The sequence below is a fragment of the Pogona vitticeps genome, chromosome 2, assembly GCF_051106095.1.
Source record: "Pogona vitticeps strain Pit_001003342236 chromosome 2, PviZW2.1, whole genome shotgun sequence".
NCBI classification, from domain to species: domain Eukaryota; kingdom Metazoa; phylum Chordata; class Lepidosauria; order Squamata; family Agamidae; genus Pogona; species Pogona vitticeps.
Genome location: NC_135784.1, coordinates 142,365 through 161,991, shown reverse-complemented (window position 1 = coordinate 161,991; position 19,627 = coordinate 142,365). Strand labels below are relative to the sequence as shown.

At 45.1% G+C, this 19,627-nt stretch overlaps 1 protein-coding gene across 2 annotated transcripts in view; it reads left to right on the top strand.

Annotated features, from left to right (window-relative positions):
* The window catches only part of LOC140704270 (G1/S-specific cyclin-D3-like), a 65,935-nt gene that overhangs the window by 35,317 nt on the left and 10,991 nt on the right, over nucleotides 1–19,627 (top strand). Inside the window, exons 1-4 of one of the 2 annotated variants that reach the window (XM_072988970.2) lie at nucleotides 2,566–2,806; nucleotides 5,908–6,123; nucleotides 9,868–10,027; nucleotides 13,075–13,217. In XM_072988970.2, the coding sequence (XP_072845071.2) occupies nucleotides 2,639–2,806; nucleotides 5,908–6,123; nucleotides 9,868–10,027; nucleotides 13,075–13,217 (687 nt within the window). In that variant the 5' untranslated portion in view covers nucleotides 2,566–2,638. Of the gene's footprint in view, nucleotides 1–2,565; nucleotides 2,807–5,907; nucleotides 6,124–9,867; nucleotides 10,028–13,074; nucleotides 13,218–19,627 lie in introns of those variants that run through there. The other variant, XM_072988971.2, reaches the window with a different exon arrangement.

Here is a 19,627-nt window from a genome sequence, read left to right as displayed (position 1 = left end):
CCAATATGGGAAGCGTTGAACGAGTATCTTACCAGTGCCACCCCACCACTGAATTCCCGTGGGCCAAGCACCTTGGATTCTTTTTAAGGAGAGAGGTGGGATAAAATTTTAAATAAATTAAATTATTAGTAAATTAATTCGTGGGAATCTGAACCCAGGTCTTCTGAGTCCTAGTCCAATACTCTAGCAAGTGCACTGTGCTAGAGTATTAGAGATTATAATACTGTATTTCCTTGTTGATTTCTTTGTGTGCTCATTTTAACCAAATGGATTATTTTGTGATTGTTTAGACTGAGCTCTTATAAAGGAATTGCCCTGTACAGCCAATGCAGGGCACTGTTGGCAGTGTATGAAATTTGTGAGTTTGGAGGTGTGAACCCATATATCCGAGACAGCCCTTGGTCGTATAACAGCTGTTACTAGGTTTAGGAAGATATTTACAGATAGGTTTATCCTTAACACAAGGCAGATCTCTCACTACCAAATATATATGTATTAATGAGCTAATATATTTATATTGAATCACTAGGTTATAAATAAGACAAGCTTTTGAGTTCTCCAGAACTCTTCATGAGATGAAGATGGGGTTAAGGGCAAACGGTTCAAAAATTGGGCAAGATGCGATGACCTTGGCTCCTCAAGGTCAAGACAGTCAAGAAAGCAGAAGGGAGTTTAGATTCCAGGTGAGGCAGAGGCGACAAAAGGGATCAATTGGTACAATTTCCTCCTTGCTCTGCAGACAAAAGGATGACTTGCGGGGGGGGGGGGGGGGGCTCTCCTCTCCGCCTGCCACCTCTTTTAGGACTTCACCCGGGTCTCTTAGAGGTGTCTATTGTCTGCAGCGAGATGTTTGGGAAGATAAATTCACCACTTCAGTGCCTTCTGTGGTGCAATTTATTCCATTCATCAAAGTAAAGTACCTCTCAGACAATCACTTGAAGTTCCAACAAGGGAAGGCGAGACTCACAAAATTCGACCCATTGAGCAAAGCTGTAGGAATCTAATCAACTGCCTGCCTTCATCCAGTAGTCCTATTACAGAACATAATTATAAAAATTTCTCATCTACGGAAGTTCCAACATTTAGCATTTTATATAGTACTTTTGGACTTGCAGGGACCTTCACACCTACTCTCTCAGAATAACTTTGTGAAGCTGCTCACTGTCGTTATCTCTCCATATTGCAAATGGCGTGCATGTGGGGAAGATGAGAGAGACAGAGCAAAAGTCATCTCCCACATTCAGTTTAAACGGGCACTTTCTGCCTGGTAGCTTTAACTCTTGCCCATTCTATTTAGACAAATTCTTCTCAAATAATAAGGCCAAAGAAATAAGCACTTGACTACACCTATAATAATAATAATTATACACATCTAAGTTAAGCCCTTTGTGATGCCAAGGGATTGGGGGAAGGGACCCCAAATACTGTACTTGGAAAATATTTTGTCCTAGTGGAGACAACCCGGCGAGTAGCTGTTTCTGTTAATGATCTAGAACTTTCTGTGCATTTCCCCAAGAGTTCCACAAGCGTATCTGTAAAACAAGATAGTGAGCAATACAAATGGCAAATAAAATTTCATATAAGGTGCAAAGTACAAAAGGATTCATGTTAGGACAAAAATCACCTCTTCACAAATACATTGAAGAGGCCTCAATTGCTAATCTTAGCCAAACGGTCTGGGGCTGTGAGGAGAACTCAGTAAAAAACAGCTTCATTTTGCAACTGGGGGGAAAAGAGAGGCAAGATAAATTATTTATTTATTTAGAATATTTTTAACCCTACCTTTCTCCTTTAAAAGGACCAAAGTAGGCTTACATAATTCAAAGATAATAATTATGGCTAAAAACAACATGTATACCAAGGTGGCTTACATCATTAAAATGGTATTTAATGCTAAAAATAATAAGTATATAAATATTAAAAAGGAACAAATACCATTCTGAGAAATGATAAACAAAAGCCACTCTAAAAAGCAGTAAGGCATAACAATCCATTTAAAAAATCCCACTCAGGCAGCCAGTCACCAAAGGAAAGGCTGCCCGAAGAGAAAGGTCTTTGCAGTGGGAGGGAGTTCCACAGTCTTTGAACAGCCACAGAGAAGGCCTTCTCCCGTGTCCCCACCAAACACACCTGTGAAGGCGGTAGGACTGAGAGAAAGCCCTCTCAGGATGATGATCTTAGTCTTTGAAATAGCTTGGACCCAAGCCATTTAGGGCTTTATAGATTAGAACCAGAAGTCGCGCATCCACCATCTTGCAAGGCGGCGGCGGTGGTGGTGGTGGGGTGGCATCACTGTATGTCCTGAGGCGCTTTTCCTCTCTGCACAACTCCACACTGTGTTGTGTGTGTGTGTGTTGTTGTTTTTTGTTCACGTCCCTGACTTGTGCGAAGAAGAAGGGTAGCCATCAGGAGCCAGGAGATCTTGCCCCCAAAGAGGGAAGGGGGCAGAGAGAGACCGGGGAGGGGGGGGCTCGATCTCCTGCTGGAAGAGGAAGAAGAAGAAGAACATCCTGGTAGCAGATCCCGCCACCGCCGCCACCAGCCCCCCCCACCCCCTCCACGACCTCCGCCTTGGCTTCGCAGCCTTTTCCCCTCCAACCATTCCTTCCCCCCCCCGGTCCGGATCCGGACCCCCATCATGGAGGAGGAGGAGGGGGGGGACCCGGAGCTGTTGGGGGACCGGCGGGGGCTGCAGGACCTGCTCAGCCGGGAGGGGCGACGACGCCCCCGGGCCGCCCCCCCTTCCCCTTTCCAGGAGGAGATCCAGCCGGGGATGCGGAAGACCTTGGCTGTCTGGATGCTGAAGGTCTGTGCGCGCGCCCGGGAGTCCGGCTCATCATCATCCCACCCACCCCTCAACTCTAACCCCCCCCTTCTACAATAAACTTTTCCCTTGATTCCCCAGAATAAAATCCGTAGGGGGGGGGGAATTCTTCCTTTCCCTCTTTCTCTCTCTGTCCCCCCCCCAAAGAAAGCCTTTAATTCGCTTTTAATGGAGTTACTTCTGTCCCAAGGAGGGAAAGGAGGCGAGGCTTGCGTCAGGCATCCCACTGGCCGAGCCTGAGCCCATTGACTCACAAGTAAACCCCCTCCCCCCGTTGAGTTCAATGAGATTTACTCCCAGGTAAAGTGGGTGAATAGGATGGAGAGGCCTTGGGAAAGCATGGATCTTGAGGCGGGGGGGGGAGGAGAGCTTCAGCATTGATGGAGGAAAAGGAGGGGGGAGTTTTAGAGGAGTATTTGGGGGGGTGACTCCCCACCCCCCCTCACCCACCACCCCCACCACCTTTTTGGGCAGGGGTCGCCACAGGTGCTGGAGATAGTGGTCAGGCCTGCCTGTGGAGGGGAGTCCTGGGGGGGGCGGTTAGGGTGTGTGAAAAGGCCAAAGTTGCAAAAGAGTTGCAGGGGCGGCAGCTGGACATTATGATGATGGCCCCTGCTGGTGCTGTGCCAAGAAAGTGGTCCTGAGGCGGCCTGCACCCTTTTTTTCCTGGGCAATGTGGGAAGGGCCGCCTCGAAGGGGTGTCTGCCCCCCCCACCAGCCACGTCGGCAGTGGAGAAGAGAGAGGGGCATCGATGCATGCGCGCGCCTCGGAGTTGAAAATCTGCGAAATTTTCAGAAGAAGAGTGCCAGGCTGAAGAGGCAGCGGAAATGGACAATAGCAAGGAGTTCACGACAAAAAATTACTTGAGTTCTTTGGGGAGAAAGAAATGCATTGGCTTGAACGTTAAAAAAATTACCAACAAAACCCTGCATATTGAGGAAATGCATAAATATGGCGAGGTATTAAGCATGTTCAAGTATGGGGAAAGTTACATTTTTGGACTACAGGTCCCAGTTGGCGTTATTGTTGGAATCCTCCAAAAAGGTAACTTTCCGTGGCTTTGTTTGCTCCCTGGCTGCGCTGCGTGGGAATTAAATACCTGTACTCTAGGCAGAAATGCAACAGGGAAAGACTTCTTAGAATTTGGGGGTGAAGCGTGGAGACCGCTTTATTTGTTGAGTTGCTGCCTGTGGAAAAATAGGGTGGTGGATTAATGAGTGCCAGCAGCCTGTGGTTCAAGTGGGTAGGGGATTAGACCCCCCCCCCCAATATGGGGGTGAAGCCCCACTCTTCTCAGACTGGGGCGCCTGCACAAAACGGACCTTCTTATGGCCATTGTACTTGATAGATGGATCTCATTGAGAGAAATGCCGCGAGAATTCCTGCGAATCATTTCTTTCTGCACAAGATTTTTCTTATAACGATATTTTTTAAACAGTTAATTATAACCTGCCCCTTAACCCTAGTGAATGTTGATTTCTTTTGGGTGATAAATTCAGGCTTGTAAAGAACCGCTCCTCTGATCACACCTGGGGGCAGGTAAGAATCCTTTCAAAGAAATGAGGGCTTAAATGATCTCACCAACTGGACGGACTTTTATTCTTTTATCTTGCTAAGTTCTCAATGTGACCCAAACAGGTACAGTAGTCAAGTAAGAAGGTGAACTAGTAAAAATGGTTCTTGTGAGAAACTGTGCATTGTGGATTCATTTAGAAGACTGCTGTGGCACTTTTTTTTGAAAGAGGAGATGAATGTAAAACTGTTGAGATTATAACTGAAATCCTAAAACAAAAAATCACAACCGGCCACTAATGTCTACAAAAACTGCCCAGCTACTCAGTTCATACTGGAAAGCAATGCAATAAAAGGTTAATGAGAGTGTATGTCAAAACAGAAAGCTCAGGGTTTTAATTATTATGCTGCTTTCATGGATCCAGTGTGGGCAATATTTTTGGTAAGTCAGTCTAGCCAGTGGTCATGATAAAGGACTGGAAACTTTGGCTCCCTCCCCCCCCACTTTTTTTGTTTATTTATTTATTTATTTATTTGATTTATACCTCGCCCATCTGGTAAATCTGGTTTCATTCAACAAATAACTCCTCATTAATGATGTAATATTCCCAAAGTTTGGAGTAGTTGCTGCTGGAGTGACACGCAGGGGTAGAAATTCTCAAAACTAACTATGGGAGTGTTTGTTTGAAACCTGAAACATCTCTGGTGTGTTTGGAGTGAATGCTGACTAAAAATGATCTCTGCTAGAAATGCAGGAATGGATTGGAGTAAAACTGGGATGTTAGGGGGGCTTCACATGCTTCTAGTATTTAAACATGTTGATTTCTGTTCTGTTGGGGATTTTGCATCTGCGTTTTAATGGTATCGGCAGCCTTTCATGCTGGTTTCCTTTCCTTCATGGAAACGTGGGGTGTTCCTTAAACTAAGAAGAAAATAAAATTAGTTTTGGAAAAAGAATTATGATGCCTTTTATCATTATACCTTTTTACAGATTAATAAACTGCTCTACTATCTTTTCCACACACAAAACAAACAAAGCTAAATACTGTAGATGTTCAGCATAGAAATTGCGTGTTAAAAACACGGCATCTCTGAGGCCTGATCCTTGTAATATCTCACTACTTGTGCAGGTTGACTTCTGTATGCTTTCACTGACTCAGAGTGGTACAGATGAATCAGATGAGCGGGATATAAATCAAATAAATAAATAAATAAATAAATAGACTCTTACAAAGAATGGAAACTATTTATTTATTTATTTATTTATGTATTTATTTCTTTATTTCTTTATTTCATTTATATCCCGCCTATCTAGTCAATTGTGACCACTCTAGGTGACCACTATGGCTCAATGATACAACCACGTTTACCAAGGATGTCTGTGGCAGAGCACTTTCCAAATCTTTTCCCTCTTAATTTGCACACTCTCATGTCTCTTGTGTCCCTTCAAATGTGTGTATAAAACATTCAGAGCATTTTGACAATGGCTATTTTGGCAGCCTCCATTGTAGATCACGGAGACGACTGCCTGACTATAAACCGCCTCTTCTTTTCTGTTGTGTTTTGCCAGGTTTGTGAGGAGCAGAAGTGTGAAGAAGAGGTGTTCCCCTTGGCCATGAATTATGTGGATCGGTACCTGTCCTGCGTCCCCACTCGCAAAAACCACTTGCAACTTCTTGGGGCTGTTTGTATGCTTCTGGCTTCCAAGCTGTGTGGGACCACCCCTTTAGGTATGGAGAAACTCTGCATTTATACCGACAATTCCTTCACACCAAGTGAAGTTTTGGTAAGCTGCTTTTTGCTATATTTATAAGTAAAACTTTTTACTTACAAGCGTCGTCCTCTGTTTTTCTACACATCAGTTTTTGTTGTTCTTCACTAAATAAGGAAGTGGGGAGTAGGATTAAATTTCCCTAGGAAAGGAAAGGAATGGCTAGGAAAATAGGACATTCTAAACGAGAACTTAAGGTATGGTCTTTGGGAGGACAAATGCCCCTGTCTTGACCGTTGTTTGCATCTGTGCAGGACAGAGGTAAGGAAAGCTTCTCTTTCCAGATATGTATGCCTATCAACACTACCCAGCACAGGTAAAAGGGGTGCTGGGAGTTGTGGGTCCAGAATGTCTGGTCTGCTTCTTGGAAAGCATTACTCCGTTACATTGTGGGATAAGGTGACCTTAACCTGCCGCTCTGGAGCCTGGTGGTTTTCTTTTCTTTTTTTCTTTTCGTTGCCCTACTGTTTACAGTAGCTGCTTGTATTCCAGGATGTTACTGGTGCTTGTATAATAATTCCACAGGACAGCTTACCTTGTGTTCTGCAATGCACAGTAAGGTCCTCCTCAAATTGCTTCCCATGGTTCCTTATGATCATACACATATACATCTATAGCATCCTTAAAAGACATGAAGCTGGGTTAGTGGCCCTCCATTTCGGTTAGCAGAAAAGATGAGGGAGCAAGGATGACGTGGAAGGAGCCAGGGGCTTAAGAGAGCCCAGCTAGATATGGCCCACTGGATAAGCTAAGGACTAAAGGAGGTGCAACACTTTGTAAAATAAAATCTTGCTTCTTAAGATCTGTGTTGAAGAACCCTCAGAAAAGAAGAGCATTGTGGAGTCTTGCAGCATTTTGCACAAAAAATAGCAAATGAAACTCCAAATAAAAAAAAATCAGATGGTTGTTGAGGTTCAAAAATGTGTTTTGGGGAAAGCTGTGGGGGTGGGGGACAGATCCATACACAACACCATTATTTCTCCTTTCAACAGTTTCTGAACCTAATATCCAGATAGGTTTTGAAGTGGCTGAGATAGAGTGATCATTATCAGATTTTGGTATGGTGAAGCTGGGAAGAACATCTGCTAGGGCAGTGGTTCCCAACCTTGGGTAATCCAGCTGTTCTAGAACTGCTACTCCCAGAAATCCCAGCTGGCACAGCGGCTGGCAAAGGCTTCTGGGAGTTGCAGTCCAAGAACACATATGCGTTACCTAAGGTTGGGAATCACTGTGCTAGGGGAAAAGTGGTATAATGGTTTATGTTGTGGGCAGGAAGGGACGTGTTTGTGCACATAGGGGATCAAAGCATACGAGTCCATGATACAGTGGGGTCTTGACTTGAGAACTTAATCCGTATTGGAAGGCGGTTCTCAAGTCAAAAAGTTCTCAGGTCAAATCTGCATTTCCCATAGGAATGCATTGAAAACCATTTGATCCGTATCTGCTCTTTTCCGTCCATAGAAACTAATGGGAAGCTGCTATTCCGCCTTCGACCACTCAGCATAGGCATCCTTCAGTCTTGAGAGACTATGGTAACATGCTCTGAATCGAGGAGTGTCCTCTCCAGAGCATGAAGCCCGGGTAAGGTAATATGGAGGATAGGCTGTTACCCAAGCAGCAGATCCCCCCTCTCCACATTGCTGAAATGGTCCAATGGAAAGGCAAGAGCCAATACAACTGGTTCCAGCAATGTCGCAGGAGTTGGCAGAACGACACATGCTGCCTTCGGGACTCCAGCTCCGGATTTTGCCTCGAAGTTAACTCCTGAAGCCTTTTCCATGAGTGGATATAGCCACAAGGCAGTGGAGGTTTGAAATTGGAGTTTTCCTTCTCCTAGATGGGCTGCCTTCCATGGCTGACGAACCCCACCTACCCAGCCTGCTCTTTAACGGTGCGAAAGTATCATCTGACCCTTAAAACTTTCCTGCCTCCCAGGTTTATGCAAATCTAATTGGCTTTCCTATTTACCATATTAAGGCCAGATATAAAATTTGAGAATTTCGCGCGACCACTAGACGGGAATATTTTGTTTCTTTTTTCTTAGGTCAAGAAAGGTTCAGGGAAGGCAGGGAAAATACAGTCCAGGCAGTACCAGGCAGTTTGAAGACTGTCTCCCAATCCACTCTCTAAACGCTGGGAGGAGTGAGGAAGCAGACAGGCACCCTTTTCACTGGCCAACAGTTAACTGAAAGTTCACATTTTGCACTTTCCCTGCCTCCCACGTGGGTTTTTTTCAGTTCTTAACTCAAATCTAAGTACTTAAGTCAAGTCAATATTTTCCTATGAGAGCGGTTCTTAAGTCAAAATGTTCTTAACTCAAGCCATTCTTAAGTCAAGACCCCACTGTAATACGGAGATGCTGCTGTCCTTGAATATGCCCATATCAATAGATCAATGCCTTTAAATATAAAAATTAATCTTGTGTAATTTCAGCTGGTCAAACTGAGCATGCTAAATGTCAAGGGAAAGTTAAGGGAGAGGGTGTTCACTGTTTTAAGCAAAATGCAATAGTACCTCTCTTGCTGCTCCATTTGTAGCAAGGGGTTCTGGTGTTGCTTCTTCCTGTGATAAAGCAATGAAGAAATTTTGTCATGAGTTGCAATTGCTGGGGATAAACATGGGACAGTCTTTTTAGGCAAAGAAAGAAGGCTACTGCTGTTGACCCCAAAAGCATCTGCATTTCTAATGATAAGGTCTAGTCCAGGCTTTCTGCAATATGGAGGGAACTCCAGATGTTTTTAACTAAAACCTTCAACATCCTTGGGTGGGATTAATGGGAGCTGTAGTCTAAAACATCAGGAGAAGCAGTAGGAGGAAATTGTTTTACCTTTTTGTGCATCATGGAGTCTGTTTAGGAACAGAATTCTTCCTACAGTGGTGCCTCGCAAGCTGAAAGTAATTCATTCCGCGAGTAGCACTGTCTTGTGAAATTTTCACCTTGCGAAAAGCAGTTTCCCATAGGAATGCATTGCAATGCATTCCTATGGGACCCTCGCAAGACGAATGAATTACTTTCGTCTTGCGAGGCATTGGTCTTGTGCAAAAAAAAAAATCTTGCGAAGCACGGCCATAGAAGAAGATTGCAAAAACCATTCGTCTTGCGGTTTTTTCGTCCTGCGAGGCATTTGTCTTGTGAGGCACCACTGTATAAGTATTAGTCTGGGCTACAGGTAATTTATGTCAAATGGATCATACGAGCACTCATGAGAGTGGATAAAGGTTTGAGCATTCTAGTTTAGACAGTGTTTGATGATATGGGCATATAGTTGGATAAGGAAACAGTGACTGAATGGATCTTGAATAACATGACTTCCTACTAATTTAAGCCTGTGCTTTGCAGAGTATTTATCTGAGAAACATAGAGGGGATGATGCTCAGATTCTGTCCCTCTGGATCAGTAGCAGGCGGCTTGCTTGCTGAGGCTTGCCCATGGTCCCAGCTGGGGACAGGAAACAGGGGAGGGAACAGTTATGTAATCTCTTTCCTTCTCATAGAAAGACACCAGGATGTTAACCGATGCTGCATAATAATATTCCACATGATCGCTTGTCCTATCCTGCCTTCTGCAGTGTGCAGTCAGGTCTCAGTCAAACAGATGCCTGGCCTCCCTGTTCGTTGGCCGCTGTAAATTTTGTGGGGATGTTTTATAAGTTGTACTGTATGTCTTTTCTGGAATCATAGATCTGGATGATTTCTTGTGCAATATCTGACCAAAAAGACTTTTTTTGGTGTAACCTCTTCTTTTTGCCCCCCATTCAGGGCTGGGAATGTTTAGTTCTGGAGAAGTTAAAGTGGGACCTAGCATCAGTAATAGCAAATGACTTCCTGGATCATATTCTCCAGCAAGTGCCACTTCCCCAGCATAAGTTGGACTTGGTGAAGAAACACGCACAGACCTTCATTGCATTGTGTGCAACAGGTATAGTTTGGGTTGCAGGAAATGGCCTTCTCTGGAAAGATGGTGTACTCCTTAAATGAACAAAGCTGATACGAGACAGATCTTGATCTAGTTCCAACTGTGCTAAATACATTCTCAGACCTTGTGCACTCATTCTTCAGAAATACCAATTTCCCCATTGATATCAGATCCCTTTACCTCTGATGTTTCTGTCTCTGAAAGGCAAGGATTACGTGCCTGATGAATATATTAACTGGCTGGCTCCATGCTTTTTGATCTTCTGATGGGCAGCCAAACCTATACTAATTTACAGTGGTGCCCCGCATAGCGACGATAATCCGTTCCAAAAAAATCATCGCTATACGGATTCGTTGCTATGCGGGGCAAAAAAACCCCATAAGAACGCATTAAAACACGTTCAGTGCTTTCCTATGGGCAAAAAACTCACTGTTCTGCGAAAATCCTCCATGCGGCCGCCATTTTTGCTTCCCGGTAAGCGAGGAAAGGAGATGAAAACACTGCAGGCGGTCATTTTCTTTACCCAGTGGCCATTTTGGAACCGCCGATCAGCTGTTTAAAAACATCGTTATGCGATAATCGGTAAGCGAAACGCTTACCGATCATTGCAAAACGATGTTTTCCCATCTAAAACATCGCAATGCGATCACTTTTGCGATCGCAAAAAACACATAGCTATGCAGATTCGTCATTAAACAAAGCGCTCGTTATGCGGGTCACCACTGTATACACTCTGTATGTTTTAAAAATTCATTGCTAACTTTGTTTCAGTGTTTTTAAAACAGCATTTTAATCCTTTTTAGTATACTTTATTTTGGTGGGCAGAAAGTTTTTAAATAATAACTGCCAAGACAAAAAAGCTGCTTTGCCAGGTGATGCGCTTTGCTGCACAGAAGTTTTTAGCACTTGGCTGAAGTTTAGTATTTGCTAATGATACTGTTTATAATTAGCTGAACCTCTCCCTGGCGTGCTCTGGTCCATGGGGTCACGAAGAGTCGGACACGACTAAACGACTAAACACACACACACTCCCTCAAAGTTCCTTTGGGCTGAGAAAATGCTCCCAGCGTTATTTGGGAGTGCTCTTTTCACTCTTTTAAAAAACTGGATTTATTGGTCAAGTCCAGAATGGGCACCAGATCACTCCTGAGGTTTTTCTGCAGTCATGGAGTTGATATGAACTTTGCCATGTCTGCAGTTGTGTTTTCTGTACATATGCAAGGGCAACTTCAGCTTCTTCCATCACATGCATTGTTAATGCTATTTTGCTTCCAGTAACATATCTATCAAGAAATATTTATGTGTAATATCATTCTAACTAGAAGGCTATCATTAGGTAATGAAGCATCTTGAACAGGTTTTCCATTTGTGCTTCACTGCTGTGTAGCAAACTGCCTGGTATGTCTGCTGGGCGATTTTCCTAGTCTTGGGGCTTGTGGAGGAGAAGCATTTTGTGGTTGCTTAGCAACTGTAGGATGTGCTTCCCAACCACTTCTGGATAGTTTGGAAATGAATGGAGACTATGCCATGGGGTAATACAGTGGTGCCTCGCATAGCGAGGTTAATCCGTTCCGGATTAACCTTCGCTATAGCGAAACATCGCTGAACGGATCAAAAAAACGATGTTTAATGCGTTCCAAATGGGCCGAAAACTCACCGTTCAGCGATGCTTCCTATGGCCAGCAGCCATTTTCACGCCCTCGTTAAGCGAGGGGAGGGCACGAAAACGCTGCGCGCGGCCATTTCGGGGCTTCCGCCAAACAGCTGATCGTCGGGGCTTCGTTTTGCGAAGATCGTTAAGCGAAACGCTTACCGATCATCGCAAAGCGAGTTTCGCCCTATCTAAGCATCATTGAGCGATTGCATTAGTGATCCCAAAAAAGGGATCACTATGCGATTTCGTCGTTGTACGGTGCACTCGTTAAGCGAGGCACCACTGTACATTCTTTCTTCCTTCCCTTGGCAGCTGGTACAACAGTCAATTACTAAGGACTGGCATGTTATAACATTAAAAGCACTCCACAGCAAGCATTGGCAGAACTTTTACTGGAATGCAGCGGATGCCCAGTGTTCCCAACATTCGGTTTCCCTGTCTGATGTGCAGCCCACACCTGGGAAACAGGCATCAGACATAATCCTGCAAAACAGTTTCTATAAGGTAATGGATCATGTGATTTTTAAGATTCTGAACAAAGTTTGCAAATTCCTAATCCAATTGGCTGGCTTCTGAGTTCAGTTTGAATAGTCGTTTAAACTGGTAAATCCATCCACAGCCTAGTGAATTCCAACTTACCTATAGGTCCCATTCTCTTGGTGTGCTGCCTCCTACAAATTCCAATCAGCTCTGGGTGCGTTCTCAGTGTTAATGTCATTGAGTCTGGTTAAGATGACCTCGGTATGGATGGGACTTTGACGTTCCCCTCTTGAGCTTGGGAATTGCCTCTGGGCCAGTTTGTTGAAGCCTGTCCTTAATGGGCTGTAGAAGAGGCTCAGAATCCCACTTACTAAAAATGGCGTCCGAGAGCCAAATTCTGAAGCATTTTTTGGGTATCGGCACAATCTTGAGTGTCTGGTCAGAAGTAAGTTCTGATGGAATTTAGTATGGTGTGTTTCCAGTAGGCTTGGTACAGAGTTCCAGATTCACCTTAGAACAAGTTCCATTGACACTTCTTTGCAGTAGGCACGCATAGGATTGCATCTGGGATGGTTATTTTGTTGTGAACCACCTGGTGAAAGGTGAGGTAGGTTATCTTTTTTTAAAAAATAAAATAAGTGATGAGGCAACTTCAGTTTTATATCTTTTTGAAAGACACAATACCTGTGTTATAGTGACCCTTTAATACCTCTGCCACTGTAGAGTCTCCTCAATTGGAAAAGTCTAGTTGCTCAGTTCGTTTGAATTCGCTTAGATTTCAATTCAAAATTATTGTATAGGCAAAGCTCTTGGCCTTCCTGTCCGGATGGCGGATTTTACCAGACCCAATAGTAAAAAAGTGATTTGTGTTTCTTTCTCTCTCCTAACATCCTCTCTCTCTTTGCGGCATTTGTAGATTACACATTTGCAATGTATCCGCCATCCATGATTGCTACCGGTAGCATTGGTGCGGCAGTCCACGGCCTCTCCACCTCGTCCAGCAATTTTTCTGGAGAGGCACTTACGGCGCTGCTTGCCAGCATTATTGGCACAGAAGTGGTGAGTATGAAGTGGGATGATGGGATACTTGCTTGAGAGACTGAACATCCTCTGTCATGTTGCAGTTTGATTCCAGGAAAGATACTGTGGCGTTGTCTGCCCACATTCAACACAAAAAAGGATTTGACTCTTTTTTAATAAGAGGTCCGAGGTTCGAGTCGTGTTTCCCAACCTGGGGATCATGACCCCCAAGGGGGTTGTGAAATGTTTTCCGGGGGATTGTGAGTCGTGCGTTGTGGCCCTTGTTTAATAATTTCTTCCTTGACCTTTTAGAGTGGATATTAAAGTTCGTGTGCAGGTGTATGTATGAGAAACAAACCCTTTAATGGGAGAAAGAGCGCTCCGCTTTCCAAGAAAGGATGACTTTACCCCTATTAAAAATGCCATTTTAATGCAAACATGGCAGGTGTTGTCACAGATTACTTGGCTATTATAACAGGAGGTCACAACTCAGAAAAAAGTTGGAAATCACTGCTTTAGGAGGCCTGTGACCCCCATAACATTTTTGTAGTAAAAGAACTACCAAATCTAAACACAAAGGGGATCCGGGGAAGGTGCCACAGCATGGAGGTTACTGTAACGATTAATTACTGTACAGTATACTTATTAAGATTGCTTTATATTCTTACCATTCAGTTCATTAGATCAGGATTGGGCAAAGTGCACCTCTCCAAATGTGGTTAGACTGTGACTCCCATCATCCCCTAGCCACTAGTATGCCTAATTAAGAGGAGTGGTGGGAGTTGCAGTCTTGACAACGTCAGGAGAGACATACGTTGCCCAACCTTGCAAAGACACTTCGTCTAACAGGTCACTAGGCCAGCAGAGCAATCCAGCAACATTGGCCTACCCGTGCCCTGGATGTGGCCAATGAATTTTCCTGCTCTTCCCAAAGAGGCTAAAGACGAGATCATGATGGCCTATAACATTCTGCAAGATTTTGTGCTGGTTTTCTGCTATATCTCCTGTCTACTGGAAATCTGGAAGCCCCTTAAAAATACTCCAAAGGTATTGAAACCAAATATCCCACTGCAAGGGCCTGGAATGCAGCAGGAGAGGCTGCTGATGTGACCGTAGATGCAAGGGTTCCCAGTGTGCAGAAGCATGCGTGTGATTCTTGAGATCCTGTGCCTGCAAAAGATGCTGGTGGACATTCATGACCTGTGTAAGGACGTCGGATGTTTCCTAGTGTCTTGCAGACTGAATTCTTTTCCTTGGCATGAGATTCAGTAGACATCAATTAATTATATCACCCACTGGATCCATATTTTTAGGAGGATCTGAGACTTCTTTCGGTTCCTGTTCAGCACGGGCATGTTGCAGCCCAAAGCAACAGAAGACTCCACGGGCTGCTTCCCCCCCCCCTTTTTTTTTTTGCCTGTTCCGTGGGAAGCTTGCAGGGCTGGCAAAGACAGCGACTGAGTTCTCTACTAGCAGAGGCTTCTGGCTTTCGCCCTTCCCCTCGGTCCTTTGCTTCGGTCCTAACCGAGTGCTCACATCTTGACACAAAGCCAGCACACTGAGTGGCTGCGACTCGGCTTTGGCTGGGAGGTCTCTCTCCACCCATTTGGCTGTTCTTCTAAAGCCCAGCTGTTCCTGGACCGCGCATTGCCGGGCTCTTGGCTTGCCGTTGGCTGCGTGATGGCTACACAACGACAGACGGCTCCTCCACAGATTGTTTGCAGGGTGCACCCCATCAGTTGCTTCTCTTCGCCATTCATGGGCCTTTGAAAAAAAGGGATCCGTTCACCTGAATCAACGGGTGTGAAGAGACTAAGTGGTGGGCCAGGGGAGAAAGGCTGGAGCTGGCTGGACATCTGCCTTGATGTCAGAGTCGCAGATCTCCCGCCAGGTTCAGTTATAGGCACTTCCGGTTGGGTTTGTCCCCGGGCACCCCAGAAGTGTCAGGGGAAAGGGCAAAGCTGGCCTTTCAATGTGTGTCCTGTTACCTGTCAAAAAACTGGAAGGCAAAGAAGAGGGGCAGTGAAATTGGACCCCTCTTGCAGGCCCGATAATCACCGCCTGATAGACATGGAGCGAGCGGGTAGCTGGCTGTCTCGCTGGGCTTTTTTGGCTTCCTGCCCCAGGCATCTCTGATTTGCCCACGGCCAGCTGCTTGCAAGTTGTGCTGCTGTGAATCAGGCCAAGACTTGAATGCCCAGCCTGTGAGCACCGTTGACTGAAGGCTGTATAGAACGGGTGGGAGGTGGAGAGAGGATCGCAGCACAGGGGAAGCTTAGGAAGTGAGGATTAGACTGATTACAAAAAGTCACCAGGGCGCCTTGCCATTGGGAGGTTCTGGGAATGCTCCGTCCTTCTTGCCCATTGGAGCCTTTCTCCCCTGGCCGATCCATGTGGGCTCCCGGCCTCCCCCTTTCGGTATCTTTGGAGGGTCTTATCTCCTGATTTCATGTTTGAATGACAAGCTAGCAGAGGAGATACCCTTTTAATGATGTCTCATGTCGTGCCTTCTGCTGTGCTTAATAACCTTTGAAGCTGCTTTGTTGTCTGTGCCTTCATAGTCTCTCCTTTTCGTTAGTGACATTAATGATGTTGTTTTGGGCACAAAGATTCAAGAAAGACATTCAGGTTAGATTATGTTATACAATTAAGGTACCCATCCATATCATATTGGTTTGTCTGATTAATGAATCAATGTGGTTAACAGAGTATGTTGAGAGGTTTGAATGTTATCGATATCACAGGTTTCATCCCTACACACACACACACACACCCTTGACTTGCCTTTTTCATATTGGTTCAGGTTCCAAGGAGTCTGACACTAACTACTCTACTTTCTTGCCCATTTGTCCTGCACTTAAGCAAAGACTGATAGCATTCTCAGTTGTTTGATCATTCTTCCATGCTACATTTTACAGTGGGGTCTTGACTTGAGAACTTAATCCGTATTGGAAGGCGGTTCTCAAGTCAAAAAGTCTGTAGGTCAAGTCTCCATTGACCTACAGTGCATTGAAAACCGATTAATCCCGTAACAGGCCGTTTTTGTTCCATTTTGGTTTTTTTCTGGTCTGTAAGCCAATTCTCAGTCTGCAAGTCAAACCTAAATTTTGCGGCCAGAGAAGTCTGTAACTCAAAAAGTCTGTAAGTCAAGCCGTCTGTAAGTCAAGGGTCCACTGTACTTGAAGTCAAGAGAATATGGTTGATACCTGTATTGTTTGTCTGTATGTGTTACATGCATGAGGAGAACAGTGATTTTAGGCTGCGAGCCTGGGCTTCAGAGACAGTGCAAGTAGCAGCTGAATCAGTTCCAGCTTCTGTTCTGGTGAACGGAGGGCATGGCATGGTCATCAGGTTGCTTCCAGTTCATGGTGACCTTAATACGGTTTGCAAGAAACATGCGATGTTTAAGGAGCGGCTTACCATTGCCATTCCCCTCGTGAGTTTCCATGGTTGACCAGGGATTTGAATCCAAGTCTCCTGGAGAGTCCTAGTCCCACTCTTCCAAACTTGGGTCTCTAGTAAGCATGTGCACCATGCATGAACCATTGCGCAAGTGGCCTTTCGGGAGGTGGCCCCGTGTTGACCCCAACAAGAGCGTGGTATCTACTGGATTGAGGCTCGAGATCTCTGCGCAAGGACCTCCATCCAACTGGGAACGAGGTCTCTCCAGGTCACTTCATTTAATAAAAAAATCATTTGCCTCGTAGTACATATCTAAGGCAGTAGTCAATTTCGTTACTTACTCCCGCCTCCCACCCCACTCTCTGTCCCATTGCAGACGTGGGATATCAGAGCTTCGAAACATGCCCTTAAAATGTTCACATTTCAGCCTGGCTCACGACGCCCCCAAATGCAAGAGCCCCAGAGGGCTGATATTTGCTTTGCTACTCGTAAATATCTGTGAAATATTATCCCTGCTCCTCAATAAATACATGACATAATGGGGAGGAATTGTATTCCTTTGGCTACCTGAAGTTTCTTTGGTTAATTTTTCCTGTAGTGCCGTCTGTCCTCTTTTCACTGTCTCTGGTTGTAGCTGAAATTCAGTCCTCTCGGGTGCATTTCATCCAGGCCTGAAGAGGTATTCCTTGGCTGTTTGTTTATCCATCTCCAGCTGCAATCCTGTAACCCTATCCCCCCCCACCCCCCAGTTGCACTTCCAATTTGTTTGGAAGTTCAGAGTCTGTCTTATGGGAAAAGGCGGAACTGAAATAGGAGTTCATCGCCTCTGCCTTTTCTTTGTCCTCTGCTATCATTTTCCCATCTCCATTGCGGAGCTGTGCCACCGTGTCTTTGGTTTGTCTTATATGACTCACAGTCTGGAAGAATGCTTTTTTTGTTGTTGTTGTTGCTTTTAGTGTCTCTAGCTAACACCAGCTCATTCTCAGCTTTCGCCCTCCTAATGCCATCCCTGCATTTCCTTGCTACCTGTCTGTACTCCTTTCACATTTACCCTCCTGAATTAAACGTTCCAATTCTTCTTCTTCTTCTTTGTTTCCCATACTCCTGGCATTCATATACTCTGTGCTTGTGTTTGTTATGATCATGATTATTGTTATGTTTATTATTGTGATTATTATTGTCAGGAGAAGGAAAACTCCGATTTCAAACCTCCACTGCCTTGTGGCTGTATCCACTGATGGAAAAGGATTCAGGAGTAAACCTTGAGGCAAAATCCGGAGCCGGAGCCCCGGAGGCAGCATGTGTCGTTCTGCCAACTCCTGCGACATTGCTGGAACCAGTTGTATTGGCTCTTGCCTTTCCATTGGACCATTTCAGCAATGTGGAGAGGGGGGATCTGCTGCTTGGGTAACAGCCTATCCTCCACATTACCTTACCCGGGCTTCATGCTCTGGAGAGGACACTCCTCGATTCAGAGCATGTTACCATAGTCTCTCGAGACTGAAGGATGCCTATGCATGCATGATCTTAAAGTTCTTGGATATCTGCTTATTGTAAAGCTCGTATTCTGGAGGAATTCAGGATTTTCAAATCCTGACACATTTGGGTGCCTTGTTCTCCTGTCGCTGATTCTCATGGCCATAAAACATAGACTGGCTGTCGAACAATAATGGGCCAGGGTGCCATTTTTGTGAGCTACACTTCCTCTTGGCCTTCTCCATCTTTTTCCCACACCTTTCTTTCTTGTTGGCCTGCTGCTTGAATTTTCCGAATAGTGCTGGAGACTCTTTTGCTAAGTAGACCCAGAAAGTCTAGCTCTCTGTCTCTCTCACACGAAAGGATTGCAGTTCTCATGCAATCAGCCCTGGATATAATGCTTCTGAATTTCCTTAATCAATCCTCCTCCTTTCATAGCTTCTTACTTCCTTTCCTTCCCATGAAGTTGCAAGCCGGCCAAGAAATTCAGAATGGCCCTTGCCGAGCCCCTGTTGCTGTTACATGGAGGTTTTAGCGGCCACCGTTACCGTCTTCGGAAAGGAGGTGTTGCTGGGTGTTGCTGTTTTTACTTGCCACATCCTCTGACAATTTCTAAGAAGCAGGTATGGATTCTTGGTAAGACTGTATGTATGACAGGATCCTGTGAACAGGGCCAGCCTCAGAAGCCTCTTGGGGATCTGGTCAGAGCCCTGATTCTGCACACAAAATGTCAGTGATAAGCTGGGGTGTGACAGTGACCGCTGGCCTTTAGACAAGGGGAGGCAGTGGCCTGTGGGTGTCCGTTAAGGCTCGCCACTGTGACTCACTGCAGAACCAGAGGGGTTTCCTCATCTCCCTGGTGCAAATCATGGCTGAGCTCAAACTCCTCCCAAATTCAAGGTTAAAAGTTTTCCCTTGCATTAAACTTGCTGCCTGGGCAATACTGTTCTCTAAAGAGCTCGGCCACATGTATGATCTAGTATGTCTAGAACTTTGCAAAAAAAAAAAAAAAAAAAAGCAACCACCCACCCAACTGGTGAACACATCCTGGTGTCAGGTAATGCTTCACACAACAGAGTTTCCTTGAATGTGTGTTTAGTGGGTCGGTGTGTGTTTGTGGCAGGCCCTCCTCTCCCATCCATGGCATGTGGAATAGTGCCTGCTGGCACAAGACATAGATAGGAGGTGCTTGTGGTGGTGGTGGCAGGGGCTGCTTCTGCCTTGCAAACAATGAGTGGCGGGTGTTGTGAGCTGTTTTGCTTTTCCAGGATCAGCCACATAAGAAGAGGCAGGAGGTCAAGTGGATGTATCCAGTGGTGCTGCTTTTAATGTTGCTTCTAAAGAGAGAGCACACCGTTTCAGCCAAAGAGATTTATGGGGGTGCAGGAAATCGGGACGAGTAAGAAAAACCAGACAAACTTCTAACTGCTGAGCAGAGCCAATTGAACTCAGCCAAGTTCTGTCTAAATTTTCTTACTCAGAGGCCAATCTCCTTATTAAGAAAGCAACACAGTCATAACCATGAGATATACTCAGAATGATTTGGCTCTGAAAGTTTGGTAGCAAACCCA